The sequence below is a fragment of the Pagrus pagrus genome, assembly GCF_965226575.1.
Source record: "Pagrus pagrus genome assembly, chromosome: 9".
Taxonomy (NCBI): domain Eukaryota; kingdom Metazoa; phylum Chordata; class Actinopteri; order Spariformes; family Sparidae; genus Pagrus; species Pagrus pagrus.
Window position 1 is genome coordinate 10,789,682 of NC_140193.1, and position 21,379 is coordinate 10,811,060.

The window sequence follows — 21,379 nt, forward strand, 5'->3', positions numbered from 1 at the left end:
CAAAGCAGAGTTCTGGGGGTCCTACCATCCAAAAATGTGGGATTCAAGGACTTGTGTGTTTTTATTTAATAATTTAAATTTTACTTTTCATTCTCAGAAAACAACACAGACTAATTAGCCCTCTAGCGTAAAGTCGTGTAAATCTGTGGCATGAAGTAATATTTATGACTATTCATTAATTAATTTTTTGCCACTGCCTTGTTTGTCAGCCTCTTGATGGGGATTGACACAGAAAAAAGTGTGAAACGTTGTCAAAAATCAGGGGAAAAACACGGGAGAATTGTGACCCCAGGAGGAAACTGGGACAGGGTAAAGATAAACGGGAGTCTCCTGGAGAAATCAGGAAAAATATGGGATGGGATGGTGGTGTAATTAAGCGAGAAGGATGCCAAGCCAGTGACCACAGTTCAAGACTGTGTTTCAACATTTGTAAGTGTGACTCCAGCTGTTTTAGTATTGGCAGTGTTTTTTTCGTACCTAACCCTAACCAGACCATAAGCACAGCATTGTCAAAAGAAACGTTAAGTTGCAGCGTGAATGAATGTAAAGTTTCAACCTTCGCAGAAACGTACATTACCTACATTTTCTCTGGCGATTGGGTCAATATTCAGAAAGGAGGGTCTTGAAGACAGATAATTATTTCACTAAAATTAGGAAAATCATTGAAACAAACTGAATGGTTGACTGTCCGATCAACCATTATTCCATCGTCATTTATTTCAAGCTTTAAGAAGCTGAATAGAGTAAATAACTGGGTGTGAGAGGGATTTTTGCCGTGACTGGCAGCCCTGTTGCCCCCATCACTGGTCCTGAGAAAACATTTGGCGATACCATGTAAATATTCAGTTCTTGTCACGTTGTGATTCAAGTCTCCCTGCCAGGAGGATGTAATGAACACATTAAATCAAGAAACGCTCTGTCTCAACCTTAAACCTGCATGAGCCGGCCCTAATGGTTTTCAACTGCCAATCAGTGCTCCGGCATATCCGACCACCCTCTGTAAATGAATTTAAATCCTCTTGCCCGATGCCACACAGCCTTGTCTGGAAATGGATGTCCTCTGGAGAAGCACTGAAGTGAGTCCTTCAGGTTATTTTAATAGCAAAGTGCCACAGGACAGTCAGATCACAGTCATAAAGAGGGTGTTTAAGGGTTTACCCCACCAGGGCTTACGAATTACATGGTATGGGGTTGGTCTCTTAATGCATTTAGCGTGGAGAGACAGAGATGAAACAAGGCACTTTAGAAGAAAAAACCGACAGCAAAAGACACATAATGAATTGACCTTTAAGACTGTTACATTATAATTGATGAATATGTGAAGTCAGGCATCTTTCCAAAGTACTGTGTGTTGCTGCTATAGATGAGGACTTCCCCTTTTGTACTTTCACGTCAAGCCATGTGTGTTAAATCACAGGTGTGTCTCGGAAAGCTTTAACAGGAAAAACTTGAGAAGCCTTGTTAAATGGAACAGAGAAGGGATCCGTCTTCCAGCTCGGACAGTCATACAATACATGTCGTGTATACAGAGTAGACTTAAGTGGCAGTAGAAGTGCCTGATTAACAAGGAAAAGGGCCCCAGGGTAAAATAGGGCCCCGCGTTTGTCCCACTGTCATTGCATTATGTATGTGTTCTATTAAGTGCCCATAATGTACAGTGCACACAGCAGAATGCAAATGGAGGCTCCATTATATTTTACCCCACAGAGTCAGAAACCAACCACTTAACATCTCCCATCTGAAACACTACGCATTATCCTGGCTGGCTACGAGAGTTAGTTTGTAGTAATTTGACTAAACACACATTTATTTAGGAATATGTACTGTGTACCATTCAGCTGGAATATGAAGGTGTTTGATTGCATTTTGACACGGGATCCCTCTGTGAGATTGAGCCTGTCACGGTTGAACAAAGGGGACCCAAACGCAGACACACAGGCAGGCAGTCAACTCGACAAAAGCTGAGCTTTATTGACATAAAGCCGAAGTCAAAGTGTAATAAATCCAAAATCCAAAAATGTGGCAACAATAGGCAGAAAACAAAACAGCAGAAAACCAGGGTACAAAAGCACCAACCAATAAACCAGAAATAACACGAGGAATTAGGAACCAAAAGCCAGAAACACACAATGGGAAGATGGCACAGGGAGACACAGGAACACAAGGGCAAAACAGAGCAGGAGACGCCTGACAAACAGAACAGACGAACTGACAAACAGAGAGGGACGGGAAGACAAGGACTTAAAAACACAAGGGGTGATTAACTAATAAAACACAGGTGAGACAAAAGGGAGGACATGAAAAGAAAAACACGAAGAATGAGGACAGAACTTCAAAATAAAACAGGAAATGGCAAAAACTACAAACTCAAACCATGACAGAACATGAAGATATACATGCAGTTCCCCATTTAAAGGATACGTTCACCCAAAAATGAAAAGAGACTTGGATTACAATGTTTTGTTTTGTTTTGTTTTTTTGTTTGGATGGTTGTTGGTTTTATGTTTTAAAACAAGTCCCCATCTACAGTACTTTAGTTGTTTAGGAGAATGCTGCAACACTGTTTTGCTGAAGCTCCAGAAATCTTTTGTGGACTAAAAAACTTCAGCAGACTTTCCATTGGCATTAGATTGAGTAGATAATGTCTGAATTTTTCAGTCATTTTTGGGTGAACTCATCCTTTTAAGCAGTAACAGATTTTTGGCTACTTTGGGGCCACAGAAACAAGCTGTAAACAACAAAGGCATATTGTATCACCTTCAAAAGGTTACCTTGTTACCATAAAAGGTTACTGTTTATTGATAATAAAGCAGATACGGAGTGACATTAGCATTCATTTAGTGTCAAGTTGTTGCCCACCTCTTCTGTCTTGGTCTCCACCGACTCAATATCTGGCTTATATTATATATGTTATATTCACCAGGCAGTTTTTCACCTCTCCCTACTGTTGTCAAGTGCTTGCTCATGTGATAATTTAGGGTCTCTTTAAACTAAAGAGTAAGGTCTTAACCCGCTCTAATTAAGAAGTGTCATGAGAGAACTTTTGTTGTGAATTGCCTCTTTATAAATAAAACTGAATTGACTTGTCTGAGAGAGTACAAATAATAAAATTATCCATAGTTGGACTTATTTTAGTTGCGTTAGTTTTAGGGTCCTGTGACCAAGCAACTCCAAACACATTCAAGCCTGATTCATTATTTATAAAAATCCTTATTACAGCCCTCTAACAGCCTTCTTAATTTCAGTTCATAGTGATGCATATGCAAATTAGTCATTATTTCGAGCTAATTGCTACATGAGCCCTTCAGGCCTTCAGGACCTCCGTGGTTTTGGGATCCCGGGCCAGTGATTGAAGCCCACAAATAGAAAAATAATATTATACAGTACATATATAAAAGCACTCATGGTATTTAGCAGAAGTTGTGACAGTTTCAAGATTGTGAAAGAGTCCGTGTGTTCAGACCTAACCTGCAGAATAATACAGAACCGCATGTTTTGATCCCTCACCATCTGAAAGTCTGCTCAATGCAATGATATTGTTTTAGACCTCTGAATGAGAACAGAGTGAACAATGCTACATTAAGTGCTGCAATGATTAGCTCTTGTAAACAACTTGAGTCACTGAGAGAAGAACAAAACCTCTTTTCATTTGGATTGTAACTGCCATGCTGCTGCTCTGTTTCAGCTTGTCAACAGCAGTGCCAAGTTCCCTCTTGGGAATTGCCCAAGTCAGCCCTGTTACCTTTGCTAAATTCGGTGCAGGATGTAACAGGAGAAAAATGCTCCATCAATCAAGTTGCAGATGCAGAAAGAGAAGGGTTGGGGTGTAGGGGTGGGGGGCTTCAGAGGCAGAGAAAAAAAAAACAGTGGAAGCTCTGCCAAAAACCATTTCCTGGGTGAGGTGATGGGAAAACTTTGCCGTACTCTCTGGGGACATCATTTGTGAACACACGGGCATCCTCCAGAGCCCAAAGTTTTCGAGCGGAACCCAGGCACTTGGTCGGGGTGTTTTGAGCATTTCTAAAGTGAAATCCTCCTTTTGCCTCTGTTGCCTGCTCCATCAGATAAATTCTGCCTGCCGAGGCTTAAGTGTGTCAATGAACGGGGGGAGGATCAATGATAAGTGCAGCTTACCTCCTCAACTGCTCCGCACCAGCCAAAAAGAGATTAAACCATTTCAACCTAATAGCACATGTCAGTCAAAAAGTCACACTTGAATACTTGAGCCCCCTCTCGCCGGGCCCCCAACCCCACTTCGACACCGCCCAATTTTCTAATCACGCTGGCTGGAAAAGATGCCGCAATTTGCAAGAAAATGTTAAGTGGCTACTGAGCACGCTTTCACCATGGAGACCCCTTTGTACCACATCACAGCCCTGACCTGAGATCTGTAATTGTGTCAGCCATTTCTCTGAATCCTCAACTAAGACTCACTTTGAAAGGCTGCCAATCATAAAGCATTCAGAAACACACCCGCACTCAATATAAACATGCGTGCATACACGCGCAGATCAAAAGCCCCTCGGCCTATTATTGCATAAAACACAGCTGTCTCTCTAAACGCCGAGCTTTTGTAAATGCTACTCATTTCTTGCTCTAATCACTGTTGTGGATATCATGAAATTGCCCACTGTTCCAGGGAATTACTTGACTGAACCCCACCACCGTGGCTTTGATTTGCTGTTCAGCCATCTCAGATGTGAATACACCCTGTGGTCCGTAAATGAGAGCTTGTGTTGTTCCACCAGCATCCCTTATTTAGACATCATAGCCCTCATTAGGTGGATCAAGCCGATATCAAAGTCAGAACACAGAAGTCGATGTTTTGGAGAATGCTCAGACTGTCACAGCGTCTCTTTAATGATATGTCTGCCGTCTACTCAGCTCGATTGTTATTTCACTGTCATTTCTCCAGCGACTTGTCGGTTGACCCTCTGCTGCCATGTGATTTCCTCGGCTTAATGCTTTCATCACTGTCTTCTTTCATTTGATGTTTGGGCAAATCCAATAGATTACTCTTTTTCTGCACCGTGTAAAAAGATGTACTACGAATGCATGTCATTTAGAGGAGAAAGCTGCACTCTCAGGATTGTCCACGGGATTGGCATGTGCAGCAGGAGCCATAACTCTGCTTGCTGTTTGAAGTCACAAACGTTTTTTTCTGAAAAGCCTGTTTTCCTTAAACCAGATTTAGTGACTTTGTTTTCTTTTGCAGTCTCTTTTTTTTTGTTTGCATTTTCAGGAGCAGTGCAGCTTTTCATTTCTACCAAGCAACTCTCACTTCTGTCGGCTGAAACGAGAACTGTCACATGTAGATTTTATCAGCTCTGATGATAGTTAGCTTGATATGTGATTAGGCTAACGTAAGCTAGTCGGTTGGAAATGAAGTCTCTGGTTTTTTTGATGTTCCAAGATAACTTGTAAAGCGAGACTGTTGTAAAAGGGTCTTCAAATGCCACATGCACACCTCTCCTACACGAGAAATCTAAAGCCTGAGAGGTTGGCCATTATGGCATGCATGGACTGTCACTGTTTGAGGGAAGGGGTTAGCGAGCGGTCAATTGAATAATTGAAAATCATTTTGTGTCGAGTTTTTCACAACATATTCCGCGATGTAATCAATCAGACAGGATCAAAACGTATTGTTGTTTTAGTCATGTGATGGCAGGTTCTCATCCTGCGTTTTAGATTGCGGTGGTGGATAGTATACTCTTTTTATTACATGCAGATCACGGATTGTCCCTTTAAAACTCACTTGAGATAACGGCCTTGTAAGATGGATATTTTCTGCAGTGCAGCAGTTTAGATGAGCAGCATAAACAAAGAGATGATGTGTCCCCCATAGAGACAGCTCCTCTGATAGGTGGTGACGTGATAGCTCATTCAAAGCGGCCTCTCTCTTATTGTCTTTTGTTTTCTTTTGAGGGGAGATTAAAGAATCTTTTATGCCATTTGATATTTCAGTGGGATGGTACTACTATTGAGCTGCATTGTGCAGGGTTTGTGTGGCGTGTGTGTTGGGAATTCATTCAAATACAGCTTATCAAAGTCCACGAGGGACAGAGCCAGCAGACTGCGTGCAGAGGTTTGTGGGTAATATTCAGCAACTTCCTTCGAGCAGATACTCAGCTTGTTTGTTTATTTATTTATTTATTTACTCTCTCATATCTCTGCCTTCATTTCAATGCACCACGAGTATGTTCTTGTCACAGCCTGCATGTGGACTGTCATGTTTATGGTGATGTTCATGATAGGAATCTATTCTCTTCCAGGTTTACACCAGATATGGGAAATGCTACACTTTTAATGGTAACAGGACCACATCCAGGAAAACCAAGCAGGGCGGAATGGGGAACGGGCTGGAGATCATGTTGGATATCCAGCAGGATGAGTATCTGCCCATCTGGAGAGAGACAAGTAAGCCTCAAAACCATTTGTCCAATATAATCCCATCCTATGGTACAGCACGAGACACCTCTGCTGGGCTTTATATATATATGAAAAAACCTGCATCAATTTCTCAGGGTCATGTACTGTAAATAATGCATTTTTTGATTGTATTCCGGCAACCTGGAAAATATGTTTTGTGAAAGGAAACTCCTGAACAAAACACGCTACCTCAGATTATAGCTGTCACATGATATTAACCCCTACTTGCTTGTCTTTCAAACATCACTGAAATATGGTTTGTAGTTAGCCTCAAACTGAGACCAAGCTGTCAGATGAGGCAGCCGTCTGAAATCCCCTTGTACTCTCCCTTTACACAACGCCCCGTGCTCGTGCTCTGTTTCATCCTGAAGATGAGACGTCCCTGGAGGCCGGCATCCGAGTTCAGATCCATAGTCAGGACGAGCCTCCCTACATCCACCAGCTGGGCTTCGGAGTCTCTCCGGGTTTCCAGACCTTTGTTTCATGTCAGGAGCAGAGGGTAGGTCTTCTTCATCACAGCTACACCATCCCCGCTCCCCCACCGCACCACCACCAGATTACTGTTCTCCCTGCAACCGCTCGCCCCTGGTGGTTCGGACCGGGGTCTAATAAATCTCTGTGTGCTTAGCTGACCTACCTGCCCCAGCCCTGGGGGAACTGCCGCTCCACCAGCAAAGAGAAGTTCCCAGGATACGACACATACAGCATCAGTGCCTGTCGCCTGCTCTGCGAGACCAACGAGGTCCTGCGAGTGTGCAACTGCAGGATGGTGCACATGCCCGGTAAGATCAGCACCCTATGTCACTTTTACAAAGAAAAATATAGAAAAATATTTGTTCACAAATAACTCGTAAATCATGCTCTCACACTGATGTCAAGTTACTGTTTCAAAAAAAAAACTGATAACTAAGAACAAAATACTGTATATGTGTGACTGGAACTGAGAAACCAGTGTTGTAAAAAGTGCTCAAAAGCCCATTTACTGAAGTACACTTTTACCTGCTACTTTATACTTCCACTTTACTACATTTTGTAAATATTGTACTTTTTACTCCACTAGACTTATTTAATTAACGTAATAATGTGTTACTTTGCAGATTGCACACTGCATCAGAGGCACAGTAGCACATTTTTTATTAATTTTAACATCAATAGCATAAAAAACAAACACTACTTCTGACAATCAAACAAATATCTGATCTGATAATCAGGCAGGCCCACAGTATACAGTATGTACATACATGTAAATATAGGCAAAATGTACTTCTTCTTGTATTTTTGATATTTGAGTACATTTAATATCAGATGCTTTAACATGTTTACTCAAGTACTATTCATGTGGGTGACTTTCACTTTTACCAAAGTAATATTTCACCATGATATCTTTACTTTTACTCAAGCATGACTTTAGTACTCTTTACAACACAGTCTAAAAGTCATATTTGAGTAAAAGTGAAAGATATCATGTTAAAATGTTACTTTAGTCAAATTAAAAGTCTTATATACGAATAGTACCAGAGTAAAAGTCTTAAAGTATCTAAAAAAAAAATGTAATTAAATGTACTTAATTATCAAAAGTCCAATGAGAAGTAAATTATATATATATATATGTATACTATGGCATGGCTGATCATCTGATCATCAGATCGATTTTCAGCTTATTTTCTGATTATCACAAGCAGAGTTTTTCATCTGATTGCTGATGAAATGAATTAATTTAAAAACTTTGTCTCCAATGCAGCATGAAATCTGCAAAGTAACTAGTAACAAAAGTAATCAAATAAATGTAGTTGAGTAAATAGCATAACATTTGCCTCCAAAATGGCAAATGGAGCCAAATGTTATACTTGAAAAGTAGCAGAAATTAGAAAAAATCATGTAAACTACAACAAACACAAAATTGTACTTAAGTAAATGTACTCAGTTACATTCCATCACTGTAAGAAACACACAAACACAAAACACAGCTCACACTGGTACAGAAGAATAAATACTGCAACAGAGGGTACTCTCTGGTTTTAAAAATTGTTTGGCTAAGTCTGATTGAAAAACCAGGCCAGTATTTGCATGATATCACTGTAGATGACCCATTGTGCAAAACAAGTCATTATTTTTGGCCCACTTGAATAATTCCAGCCCAGATATAATTTGGGCTGCCCGATGCCTGACCTTGATGCTTAATATTTGGAGTGGGAAGCTCTTCAGCAGTTCTGGCAGCTCTCCGGACAGTGACTCTTCAGACTGCATGAAAGTCTCAATGAATTTTGGATCCACTTGTTCATGCATTTCAGCTGTTTGGGAGAGCTTCTGTGGCCATCATTAATCATTTTGATCATTATTATTATTATGATTATTTGCCCTGGTGGTTCTTCATGTTTAGTTTCCACTGGTAGATGGTTTTCTAGGCAGCTCATGTCTTTTATGTTGGATCAAGTTAGCATCAACAGCATCGCAATGACAGAATGCTTCAAATGAGCACATGATTTTCATGTGATGTGTCAAGAATCACTCTTATTTGCGATCCTTTTTTAGGACAAATTTAGGATTCAGGAGGAAAACATTTTCTGGTAACACTTCATTTACCAAATCATTTTGTTGAAATAACCTCCAAATTACCCCCAAATTACTAATAAATAGCTAGTAATTTCAAGAAATTTCCAACTGTTTTTTGCTGAACATCTGCTTATCATGACATTGTGATGTATTTCTGTCTCACCAAATCTCATCAACTTTGAAAAAAGCTTTCCTAAATGTTATTATAATGTTAACACCTCACTTCAATTTTAGTGGCCTGCTGAGGGGAAGTCAGACAGAAACTAGTTAGAAATTCTGGAAAGGTATTAGCAGCTATTTATTATCTGCATGTTGGAAAAAAGCATAATATTATCATAAAATAATTTTGGGGTAGTTATCTATAAAACTATGATGTTACTTAGTAATTACCACTTACTTACCATGACATTTGCAGCAGTGTAAAAGTGTTTTCTTAGTGTAGTGTAGTGTGCCTTTTTTGTATTAATAACCAGAAAATATTAGACAAGGCAAGGCAAATGTATGTCTCCAGCTCATTTCATACCCAAAGGCAGCCTACATGTAAAGTGCTTTACAGATTACACAGGCAAAAGCACAAGAAAGTTAGTATAGCAGCAATAAAAGCAGTCAGCAAAAGCAAACTGAGGAAAAAAGAATAAAAAATGCTAAAAACAAACATTAAAAGCACACAGAATTGGCGCAAAAGAAATCAAATTGCACAAATGGGGCAGTGTATCAGAATCTCACTTGAATTCACACTGAAATAAAAAGAGAAAATTACTCAATGCAAAATTTGAAAGTTTATTTGGTAGCTTAAGAAACACTACCTTGATAAAGCAATGACAAATCAGAGATAAACCAATAGTTGAGATCTGGTGAAAGCAGAATCAAGCAGATAGAAGACACAACACGAAGCCGTGTGTGTCAGATAGATATTGCTTCCATTTGGACACTCAACATTTGCGCAGTTTCCCTATTCAGCTCGGGGATATGTTTTAGAGGTGAGTCCGACCAACACAAAGTAAGATGTTTGGACATACTCAGTCTCTGCGTCATCGTGGCGGGGGTGAAGTCAAAGAGATGAGTCACCGAATGCAAACTGTGTCTGATAAGTGGGCATGTTTGAGGTGGTCGCATCTAAAGTTAAACGCAGGAGACTCAGAATGTATGCAGGAGGCATTTTCATTTACATATCTACACAGAGCAGCTGACATTTGCAGTGTTATTTAGCCTGACTGAAAAATATGAGGAAGCCAATCGATGTGAATAAACAACTCAGTGGGAGACATTTGATTTGAGGTGGAAACGAGTCTTAATACTGATTTAACCTCGTTTAACGGATCTGATACATTATATGACAAAGGGAATTTTCTTCAAATTAAAAAAAAAACACACATTTTCAGGTTACACATTTCAAAACTTCCATTTGCGAGCTGTGATTGCCAGACCGAAGTGGTGGTCTGATCGGGAGGCAGAAATCCAGCTAATAATTTGATCTGGACAGGCTGTGAGGCGGACACGTTTCTAATCAGTTGTGTGCTCTGCAGGGTGAAAGTGCCTACCTCACTACAAGATCGTGATTGTGTTACAATATGAGTCATGATTTGGGGGAAAACTGGCAAACTCCTATATCATACTGGTTACTGCATCAAAACATCTCAATCTGAATGCTTGCACTTTACTTATCCCTGCAATGGAAATATATTTTGTATATATGTAGGTCTAATATATATATATATATAAATACTAAACATCATTAATAAATGGAAGATTTAATAGTAAATAGTTAAAGTTATAGTTAAACATTTATTCAACAATCGTAAAGGTTAATAAACATCAGTTGCAGCCTTGTAATGGCTCCAATTAATGTCTATAGATGAATTACACTGTATTATAAAGTATTATAAATATCAGTTGCAACTTTACAATAAACAATTAATGGTTTATGAATAGTTTTATCGTTTGTTAACAGTGAAGTTAACTATTAACTAAAGTATAATTGACTTTGAGTATAACATTTTTTACTGATGGTCATTATAAAATGTGACCTGTTATTGTGTTATGGCAACATTGTTAACTTCTTATTACACTGATATTAAGAGTTGAGCCAGGCTAATGTTTAATATTAGTGTAAACTTTACTTGCACTAAATATATATATATTCAATAATGTACTTGGAATCTATATCAATATATCAGTATTTATCAAATGATATATTCTCTATGTTGGGCTGCCACGATATCAGATTTTCACTACATAATTATCAAAGCCAAAAGAATTGCTAATTTTGCTATTTTGAATTCTAAAGAAGAAAAATTTGAATGGCACTCGGTAGAGAGCATACCTCAGCCAAGTCCCAATTCAATCAATCCTAATCTAATATCAAATTAAACATATTCAAATCTGCTAGATCCAGATCTGTATTTGTATCTGCATCAAATTCAAATTGTATCTGCATTATTCCCTGAGAAATTAATGGAAATGCAACAACGCTCTCACAACGTTACAGTAAGTGAGAACATATCCCTGGATCTATCCCTTTATCTGGATCCTCACTGAAAGTTATTGGGGTCTATTCTGGGCCGAGACCCATCCTCCATCAAAGTTTCATGGAAATCCATTCAGTGGTCTCTATGTAATCCTGCAGACAAACCAACAAACGGACCCAGGCGAAAACATAACCTCCTTGGCAGAAGTAATAATGTCATTAGTAAAAATTATCTTTAACTTTGTTTATTGTGCGTTTTGTCTTTTGGGCCAATGAACTACACTCGAAATACAAGTACAGGGAGGTGAAGAGTCTGTAACCATAACTGTACAAAAAGAACACTTGATAGTAAAGAGGCGACCAGTTGAACTGATTTACAGAAGAAATCTGACATCAATACAATGTAAATTATTTACATGATATTTGTTCCACTTTGTGAAAAGGTTAGGACCCAAACGCAGAAACACACGGGAAGCAGGCAGGTTCAGGAACTGAAAACAAGCTTTATTAACAAAAAGCTGAAATTCTCCGAAAAACCAAGAATCCAACAAAAACCAAGAAGAGCAAACAACAAAAAACAAACAGCAACACAAAAGGCTCGACAAAGTACAAATCAAAAGCAAAGTTCAAACCAGAAATCATGAGAGATACACAGAAACATAAAGCCAGGAACAAAAACCAGAAAACATACCACGGGGAGACACTAGAAAACACTGAATGTCACACGGTTGAGAAACACAGGAACGAACTGACAAAGACAGCAGGGAGCACACAGACTATATACACACAGTGCTGATTGACAAACAAGACACAGGTGAACACAGAAAAAGGGTGGGAAATCACACAATGGGAGGAACTGAAAAGCAACACCAGCATGAGGGCACAATTTCAAAATAAAACAGGAAATAACAGAATCACAAAACCAGAATCACAACAATATTATTAAAGGTGTATAATCAACATTATATCAATATTTTACTCTTAAATATCAAAGTTATCACCACTAGCTGTATATTTAAACACCCTTAACTGACAGATTGTTAAAATTACTTTTACCATTTACCATTACCTTCCATTTATTTTCCTAAAGTACATTATGTAGTTATATATGCAAATATATATTGTACGTTATAGCTTTTTAAATACATATCAGTTTACAGTAAATTGCCAATGTAATTATTTAAACGCACATATATTATATTTTATGATATATTCTTGAAGCAAAATGACAATATATTGGAATCTATTGTCAAATATATGTGAAAAATTATTTGTTTTACTAGATAACAATATATTTTTCAGTGTATGTCAATATATGCTTGTTTTGTAAGTGTTTTTTATTAATTTTTTTTAGTCTCATACACCTGCAAAACCATCTTAAGCCTGGGTTTACAGATCCAAACCTGTAAAAACAACCCTCTGTCTCATCAGTCAGCTGTCTGAGGAAATTGCACCTCTTTCAGAAATATTCTTTATTGCCACAGTCATTCAAATGAATGAGACACGTATGAAAAAAGACCACAGAGTGGGAAACTTTAGAGTCAATAGATAGTAAGGGCTGTTCACGGAGCAGAGGTGTTAAGAGAGCAGCCAAACCACTTTGCTTTCCGTGATGATGTATCACATCAGATATGATATTTATTATATCAGAGATAATAAATGTGGAAGCTTTTCCAGGCCATTTGCCCAGTTCGGCTTTAGATGAGGGCCTCAAGGCAGCAGGAAGCTTGCATTAGTTCATTGCACACATCAATAGTGAATAAAATGTATTGTTGCATATTAAGTTTGCTCAAATTCCTTCATAAGGGCTCCAGAGAGTAATTGGCTCAAAAGCTCGCCAAGGGAGCATGAGGCCAACTTGTGACCTGAAAATCTGAACAGCTTCGATTTGACAACAAAGTACTGTATCAATGAAATGTAGGAGCGTTGTGCCGTACACAATTTACAGAATCCATTTTTCTCTCCTCCGTAACAGCAGCAGTAACAGTTTCGTGTTGCTCAGATTCTTATTCATTATAACAGTTGGCTTTTGAGACGAACGGCACAAATGTTTGTAATCCATTTCTCTCTCATGCTCGCTTATATAATCCAGCAACTGCTAACAGTCTACTTAACAAGCCACAAATGGTCCCCAGCATGAGTTTACATAATCATACATTTGTTTACAATCTGTCGCTTCTGGTCTTTTATACAAGTTTTCATTGTTTACATTTTTATACTTTGTGCGTTTATGTTTCATGTCCTTTTAAAGGCACTGAGCTATATTGTTGTCTTTGTATTTATGTGGTCTTCAGCTGTGTTTATTAGCAGGATGTCACACAACCGACTGCACAGAATCCTAAAATATGGTCAAAAATATATATAAAGCTTTTTTTGTTCTTTTTATTTTTGCTCATGACTCCTGAACTGTGAGGCGTAGAAGCAAAATTGTGTTTTCCCAGATTATTCGGGCCTCGAGATGAATATTTCAGTATTCCAGCCTATTTCTATCTTTGGATGACCAGCCCAAATATAGCTTTTAAGTTGTTCTTGTTCTTAATATGTGGACAGCAGACAGACAGAGACACTGCACAGCTTTTGCCTCCACACTCAACATTTCTTAAAATAAAACACAAATGGAAGAAAAGTTCTCTTTCTTCAAGGTTCAATGATGATTTATTTGGTGTCAAATCAATGCAGGGTATTTCTACTCATTGTGGTTAAAAGTATTAACTCAATATCTCACAGACAGACAGAACAAGTCTGACTCTGTTCAGCTGAATGTGAACAGGCTCAATCCTCAGATCATCAAGAATTGATTTCTATCGATTAACATTTCTTAGTGATTGCGAAGGCTGTTTGAGCTCAGTGTACTGAAACTGAGGAAAACACATCGAAACAGACAAAACAAGCAAATTAAGAAAACATCTTCACTAGTTTGACAATGTGTCCACAGTATTCAGGACAAATGCTGCAAAATAGAGAGTAGCAGAGATGACAATAAAAAATTGTTTCCAGGAGACAGTGAATAGTGATGAAAAGGCCCAAACATGGCATGCTTGTTGTCCCACCAAAAAAAAAACCAAACACTTAAGCTCATTTGCCAACACGCTAACAGATAGCTGATGTTAAAACCCCCATGAGACACAAAGCACAGGCCCGTTCTCAAATCGGACTCTTCCCACTCCCATTCCATCATCTCACAGCTGAATGAAGCCTTCATTGAAGGGCAGCGGTAAACCTTGGGACGAACTTCCCTCTATGCTAGAGTGCAACTTGGAAACAGTTTTCATCCGTGCTTATTGCAGCATTTCTGTATTTTGTTGTGTACTCATGTATGTTACATGTTCCCACCTTCTGTGTTTTCTCCTCCTCTGTTCTCCTTCCCTTCTCTCAGGTGCTGCTCGTCAGGCAATTAGCCCTGCCACATATTAAAGGGAGGGTGGAGGAGAAGGAGCTCTCTTCTTCCCAAATCAAGCAGTCCTAACCATTTTTAGATTTTCTCTTTGTCTTTATGTTGTCTTCTCTTAGTTTAGGGGGGGACGTTCTGGGTCCTATGGCCCACTACTGGCTGGCCCAGACTTCCTCCATCTTTTTGTTCATTTAGGCCTCCAGACTCCCATAGTTTTGGTTAATTTTGGTATTATTTGTAAATAAACATTAATGTTCTTTTGCAAACTTGTTCTAAGGTATGGCGTCCTTTTTTAATGTGTTGCTGGTCACGAGGTAGAGCAAACATTGGTTTTGTTGAGGCCACAACATCAAATTGGTGAAGATGTTTTTTTAAATAATTTTGTTGTGTTTTGTTTGTGTGGGTCTCTTTTCATACATTGCAGAGTGTTGGGCTCTCACGGTCACCGTAGCAGTGTAGCTCAGTCGCCAGAATGAAATGTTGGCAGTTAATGTTTCTGCAAACCGAATGTTCACATTTGTCGTATCACATTCACATCACATATTTACATCTCACTTTAATATCAGGAGTCGGAGGCGATGGCAGTGGACTTAGGCGATATTTTTGACTAGGGACAACAGCATTTTAACATTTGTAAGCCTGACACTGAATGTTTTTAAGGAGACTTCATTTCCACCTGTGTTCGTGGCGACCAAAGCGGGTATTTTAAGCCAAAACATGATCCTAAGTGTTTTTGACATGAATTTTAAATTTCACCCAAAAAAACAAAGTTTCAACATATCTGTGGTTTGCAGAAACAGTCATTCTGGTGACTGTGTTGCAGCGTAGAAAAGGGACTTGTCCAAAACATTAAACCCATGCAACATTTCACAGTCAGACAGACACACCTCTGCCAATTAATTGTGCTGCTGATGAATACCTGCCATTAATGGTCGGGGCAATAATAGTTTGTCTGCGAGGAAGTAACTCATTGATTGTTTTTTAAAGACTCCCTAAATATGCCTCACGGGTGAAACAAGCATGCTCCATTTCTCGGTGCAATCAAGGACGGACGTCCAAGATGGCCCAGGCGCCGTGGATGGAAGTCATCCTCTGTGTGCCTGCCTTCATTTTGGAGATGAATAATAAGCTGTGGAGTGTTGTTTGCAGCAGACACGGGTCACTGATCATTTTGTGTCTGATTGATCAGACTCATTTTCTGTTCTCCTCTCCAGGAACTGCAGATATCTGCCCTCCCAGTAAAATCAACTGTGTTGACAAAGCGCTCGGTAAGAAACAATCCTCCTTCATTTCTTTTCTCATTACAATAGGTTCCCCCAAAGGGAAATGGAAACACAATCAGTAAATATGATAAGGATTTTTTTTTTTTTTTGTCTGTAATACAAATACCTGGAGGTAGACTTGATATTTTGAAATGACTTTTCCTCATTGTGATTTAGTCACTTTAGAGTTTGATGGCTGTGCTGCCTCCATTGTTGAACTGTTAATATTAAACCGACGCTCCAGTCCTGCATATCTGCACCCCCACCCTCAGCTCCGGCCTCACTCTCCTCCAGCAGACGTCATATCTGAACAAAGGTGCCTTGGCTTCAAAGGCTTTACGGTCGCGGTAAAAAATGGTCATCATAGCGGACACATAAGTATAATTATCATTTCTCATCCAAATAAGCCAGAAAAATTTAATTATGTCTCTCTTTGCTGAATTCAAACCCTATTCACAATATGTTTGAATGAAATCTTAGATATATCTTTCGAGAATGGGCCGTATTCATGTGGGTCATATTCCTGAATCAAAAAGTGTGAATATATTCGCCCTCCATGAAAGGTAATAAATGAGAATATAATTTATATATCTATATTGCAAAGGTGTTTTGTTCCCATATCAGACAAAGAATATATGCCACCGTGCTCCTGCATGCACATAACCTTATTGTTGGTTATAAAATAAATCATAAATCATCAAATTATAATTAGTACTTTGAGTGGTTGCTCTCTTTGGACTGAATGCATTTGGAATTTGAAAAGAGAGATTAGGGAAAGCTATTTACTCTCCAGTGTATGTTGTGTTGTTTTGTGAATATGTATTAGCCGATGTGTGAACAGTTTATGTCTGCATGTTAACTGGGTGTGAGTCTGCATGTTTCGCAGAGCCTTTTATTCTCCAGACAAACACCTTGACAGTTGTTTTCTCATAAATAAAAGGGTTAGACTAAAACATAATGTCGTTAATACATCAGTCGATCTAGTTCCAACAAGGCAGAGACCACTGTTTAAAAAAGTCTGGAAAATTTGATGTGACCTGACATTTCGTTGCACATTTCATCCAATAAAACATTTAGTAAATTCTTGATTTAAAGGCTGCAATGAAAAGCCTCAAAATTGCCAATGCAACAGGGAGGAACACTCAATACTGCTAATTTTCTGGGCATGAATGTGGTATAATTTAATGATGCTGAGTGCTTAAAATCTGCTCCTTCACACATGTTAGCCTTTCGAAAACCCTCCTTACAAACTGAGCTGAAAAAGCCACACAGTTGTGCTCCTTTTTTACTTGCAGCATGGCCACTTACAGAAGGGATCAGGGGTTTGTTCATTGTCATTAGAATTAGGAGTTCACTTAATGTGGTCTGTAAGTACTGTTGCTATGGCTACCTGTAGTCTAAAATAGGCTACAATGTGCATATAATTGAAATGTTCTGGTGTACTATAAAGCTTTAATGGACACCTGCCAACTAATCAAAAATGGAGGATTTCTGTTGTGTTTTAGTTTAAAGTCTTTTAAAAGACAATTAAAGACATTATTTGTAGCAATGCTGCAGTGAAATATATAAAAATGACTGGACCTGTGTTTTATTTATTGTTTAATTGTAAATCTGCAATTTTATTCAAAGTGCGTTACATTTGTTCGCCTGTCAGTGGCGTCGTAGCCCCTTTACCCCCTCTAGTTCCTATGACTATGTTCTTGTATGTGAATTTTCTCTGTTGCCATCAGGGAGTCGTATTGTTTCACCTGCTTTTAAAACAAACCGCTGTTCAAAATCTCTTACAGCTTTAAATGGTCTGTAGATTTTATTTAAAATATTTATTAAAAGTTATTTAAATTTTCTATGTATAGACTTTTTTTTATTCCACTGAGCTTGGCATATTTTTCTTTATTCATTTATGAATCTACATGTGACTGTGGGTTTTTTTTTCTTGTGTGCACAAGCTGTTCAAACAAATTGCCTCTATTGAGATTAATTAAGTTATAAAGTGTAATAAAGAGCAGATGATACATCACAGAGTGATGAAGGAAGTCGGCAAACTAACTAGCCAGCCACTATGTGAGCACTTCAAGGATTGACACAGAGTATCTGACTGGGTAGGTTTTGTAGAAAAGTACTAAATTTGACATCGAGATGAAGTCCAGCAGCAACAGCTTCTCCTGCCATAGGCCCTGATCACACAGAGACTCGTTGCTTCAGGCACAGCCGCATCAAAAACGCCTCGGCATAGTGCGTTTACATCAGAGCAGCACAGTTTGCCTTTGAAACAGGGCCGTGTGTGCAAACAGGCAATTTTATGTCATTGACTGGCGAAGCACCACGACTTTGCAAAATAAAGTGCGAATACTTCCCTAGAAAAACGCAACGTGGGGCTAAAGAGAGGAGCACCGTACCTTGGGAAAACAATCGTTTTGTTGACAATGCTTATCTAGCAACAGATCTCGGGGTGAACGGCCGCTAACGTCATCCTCAATGGCAACTCTGTTACAGTATCCTTCTGCCATCTAGTGACATTGGATCAAATGATTATGTGCAATGTGAAAGGGGTGACAAACCCACAGATATCTATCGCCCAACTCTTCACTCCCCCCTCAGCTCTGCAGAGCATTGTAGCATCTTTTAGCTAAGTGTTTTGGTTAACTGTTTTGTTTCACCGTTACCACTTTCATCAATTTTGTTTCCAGCTGTAGCAGGCAGCTTTTTTTTTGTTTACCACTACGCTACTTGCCCAGCATCAAACAACACAGACAAAGTTAGCAAGTTAGCAGCTAAAAGGCTAGATATTTTTCTCAGGATGTGGTGGAGACCAAAACAGAGCTAAAACTGAAGTGAATATTGAATTACATTCGCCTGGTGTTCAGAAACTCAACTCCAAATAAATGCTAATGCTGATTCATATCTGCATGATGAGTAAATGGGCAGCCATTTGCTAAGTTTCCAATAAGAACTTTATAAGTTAATGATATATAAATGATGTGTTTTACAGCCTGTTTTCTGTCCACAAAGAGGTTAAAAAAAATACTATTCTTAGAGGACACTCTCCCATTCTTAACACTTTTTCCTTTCTTGTCCCTAGACTCTATGTTGTACTTTTTATACGGTGCTTTTATATGTTTCTCTGGGAGAGTGATTGCCAACAAATCAGCACTGAAACGGACTCTGTTGAATCGCTGTTTCCTTTGTGTTGCAGCACAGCAACAGAAGAACACTGGGGATACCTGTCCATGCGAGACGCCGTGTAATCTCACCCGTTACGGTAAAGAGCTCTCCATGGTCAAAATCCCGAGCAAGGGCTCTGCTCGCTATCTCTCCAGGAAATACGACAAGTCAGAGGACTACATCAGGTACGACAGGAACCTTCAAGACTAAACTCACATATGAGCAGTGATGTAGCGCTCAATAAAAAGGGCCATAAACTCTGACCTCCAGGCTGTGATCACTATCTGACAACCATAAATACAAACAAAAGTCAATTATATGTTCACGCAAGCAGCAATTTGAATTTTGTCCTAAGGTGAATTGTGCATTTCGGTTGAAAGTCTGGTGATAGCAAGTTGACTTTGAGGCACCATGATGTCATTAGAAGTATATACTGTATGCATAATGTAAATCTGAAAATGTGATTTATTTACTATCTGAATCTGGGATGTTGTTCTCTTCTGGTCTAAAGGTCTGCTGAGCACTCTCCATTAAATTGCAGGATTGTCATCCTGAGGATTATTTCATATGCTTTTCACTATCTGATAAATGTCCCTTTGGCATAGGCTTCATGACAATTTGTGTTTGATTGTCATGGTCCCCACAGAAAAATAGTAATGTTTTTCTTCCAGCACCCCATTTGGGGAAATTTGCACTATCAACGTAGAAATATTGAAAGAGCAGACTGCCGTGGAATTAATTGAACAATAATGATCCTGAGAGGATAAAACCTTTCAATTTTGTACTCTTCTGTCGCACCACCACATTATCAACTTTGACAGACAAAGTATCTACCAGGCAGATTGCCTGAAAAAAGGCCCCTGTGGTCTTTCCTGTTGTGCCAAACAGTTGGAAATGGAAAAAAACTAAACTAATCTCAGAGAATATCATAAACATCAAACACTGAGTGTGAAATTTCGATTTATTAGTTTGATAAAATCTGTATGTCCATTTTTATGATTAACCCTTAAACAAATAACAAATAATTTGGTTTTCATTTTTTTCCGTCCCTTCAGTGTTTTATATACTTTCTTGTGCTTGTAAAAGATCTTGAGAGTTCAAAAGGTCAAAGTCTGCACCAACAGAAGCTCCTGTGTCCCACAGAAAACACTGCTCCTGAAACACCTCGTCAGTAGTTCTGGCTTTAATACTGCGACTTTGTGACATCACACTATGTCACATCACCATGTCACACATTTGCATAATGTATGCCTAGCAGCTAGTTTGGCACATAAGAGTTAATTTAGCACAGCTGCTCTGTTTTTGTTTTGCTGTGCTGGGTCAGGCGTGTGTGAGCTGACCAATCAGAGCAGACGGATGTGTGTGTGTGTGTGTGTGTGTGTGTGTGTGTGGGTGGGGGGGGGGGTCCTTAAAGAGACAGGAGCTAAAACAGTGGGGGGATGAAGTGCTGTGAACTGATGGGTTTGTTTTAGCATTAAAGCATGTAAACCTATTATAGTGGTAACCCGAAATAAAATTATTTTATCAGATCATCAAATGTGCTTAAAAATTCATCGCTGATTTTGAAAATACATCAGTAACAATACTGTAGTGTCAAATGTGTTGTCTTGAGCTATTTTGCTCTTGAATTTTGATGTTTTGCCTTTTGACTTTTTGCCTCTGCCTGCACATCTATTATTACCATATGATGTTTCTCTTGTGTTTTAACCTTTCTACTTTTTATTTTTGTATTATGCAAATAAAAACACAACAAACACAACTGTGAGATGTGCTTTAGACCTCCAGAAAAGCTCATAAATCGACCTTGTGCTGAGATTGATTTGACAAACACCATCATATCATTCGTTCCATCCAGCACAATAATACTGTGAGATGTATTGGACATTGTAACTTGTAGTGACTTTAACTTTTAATCCTGTTTTACGTACCAGCAGATTATAATAAACTTAAAGCACTTATCCTCAAGCTCCTCTCAGTGCCTCATATAACGGGGGATGTTGTAGAAGGTAAGCACGCCTAAACCAAAGAGCTCATGATGCCTCACAACGCTTAATATTACCAGACTTTCTAAATCCAGAGAGATCAGAGACGTGGCAGTGACTGAACACGCTGTCA

At 38.9% G+C, this 21,379-nt stretch overlaps 1 protein-coding gene across 1 annotated transcript in view; it reads left to right on the forward strand.

Moving 5' to 3' along the window:
• asic4a (acid-sensing (proton-gated) ion channel family member 4a) overlaps nucleotides 1-21,379 on the forward strand; it is a 95,660-nt gene that overhangs the window by 66,165 nt on the left and 8,116 nt on the right. Inside the window, exons 2-6 of the mRNA XM_084362133.1 lie at nucleotides 6,273-6,417; nucleotides 6,801-6,928; nucleotides 7,058-7,211; nucleotides 16,055-16,108; nucleotides 19,296-19,449. Coding sequence (XP_084218259.1) covers nucleotides 6,273-6,417; nucleotides 6,801-6,928; nucleotides 7,058-7,211; nucleotides 16,055-16,108; nucleotides 19,296-19,449 — 635 coding nt within the window. The remainder of the gene's footprint in view (nucleotides 1-6,272; nucleotides 6,418-6,800; nucleotides 6,929-7,057; nucleotides 7,212-16,054; nucleotides 16,109-19,295; nucleotides 19,450-21,379) is intronic.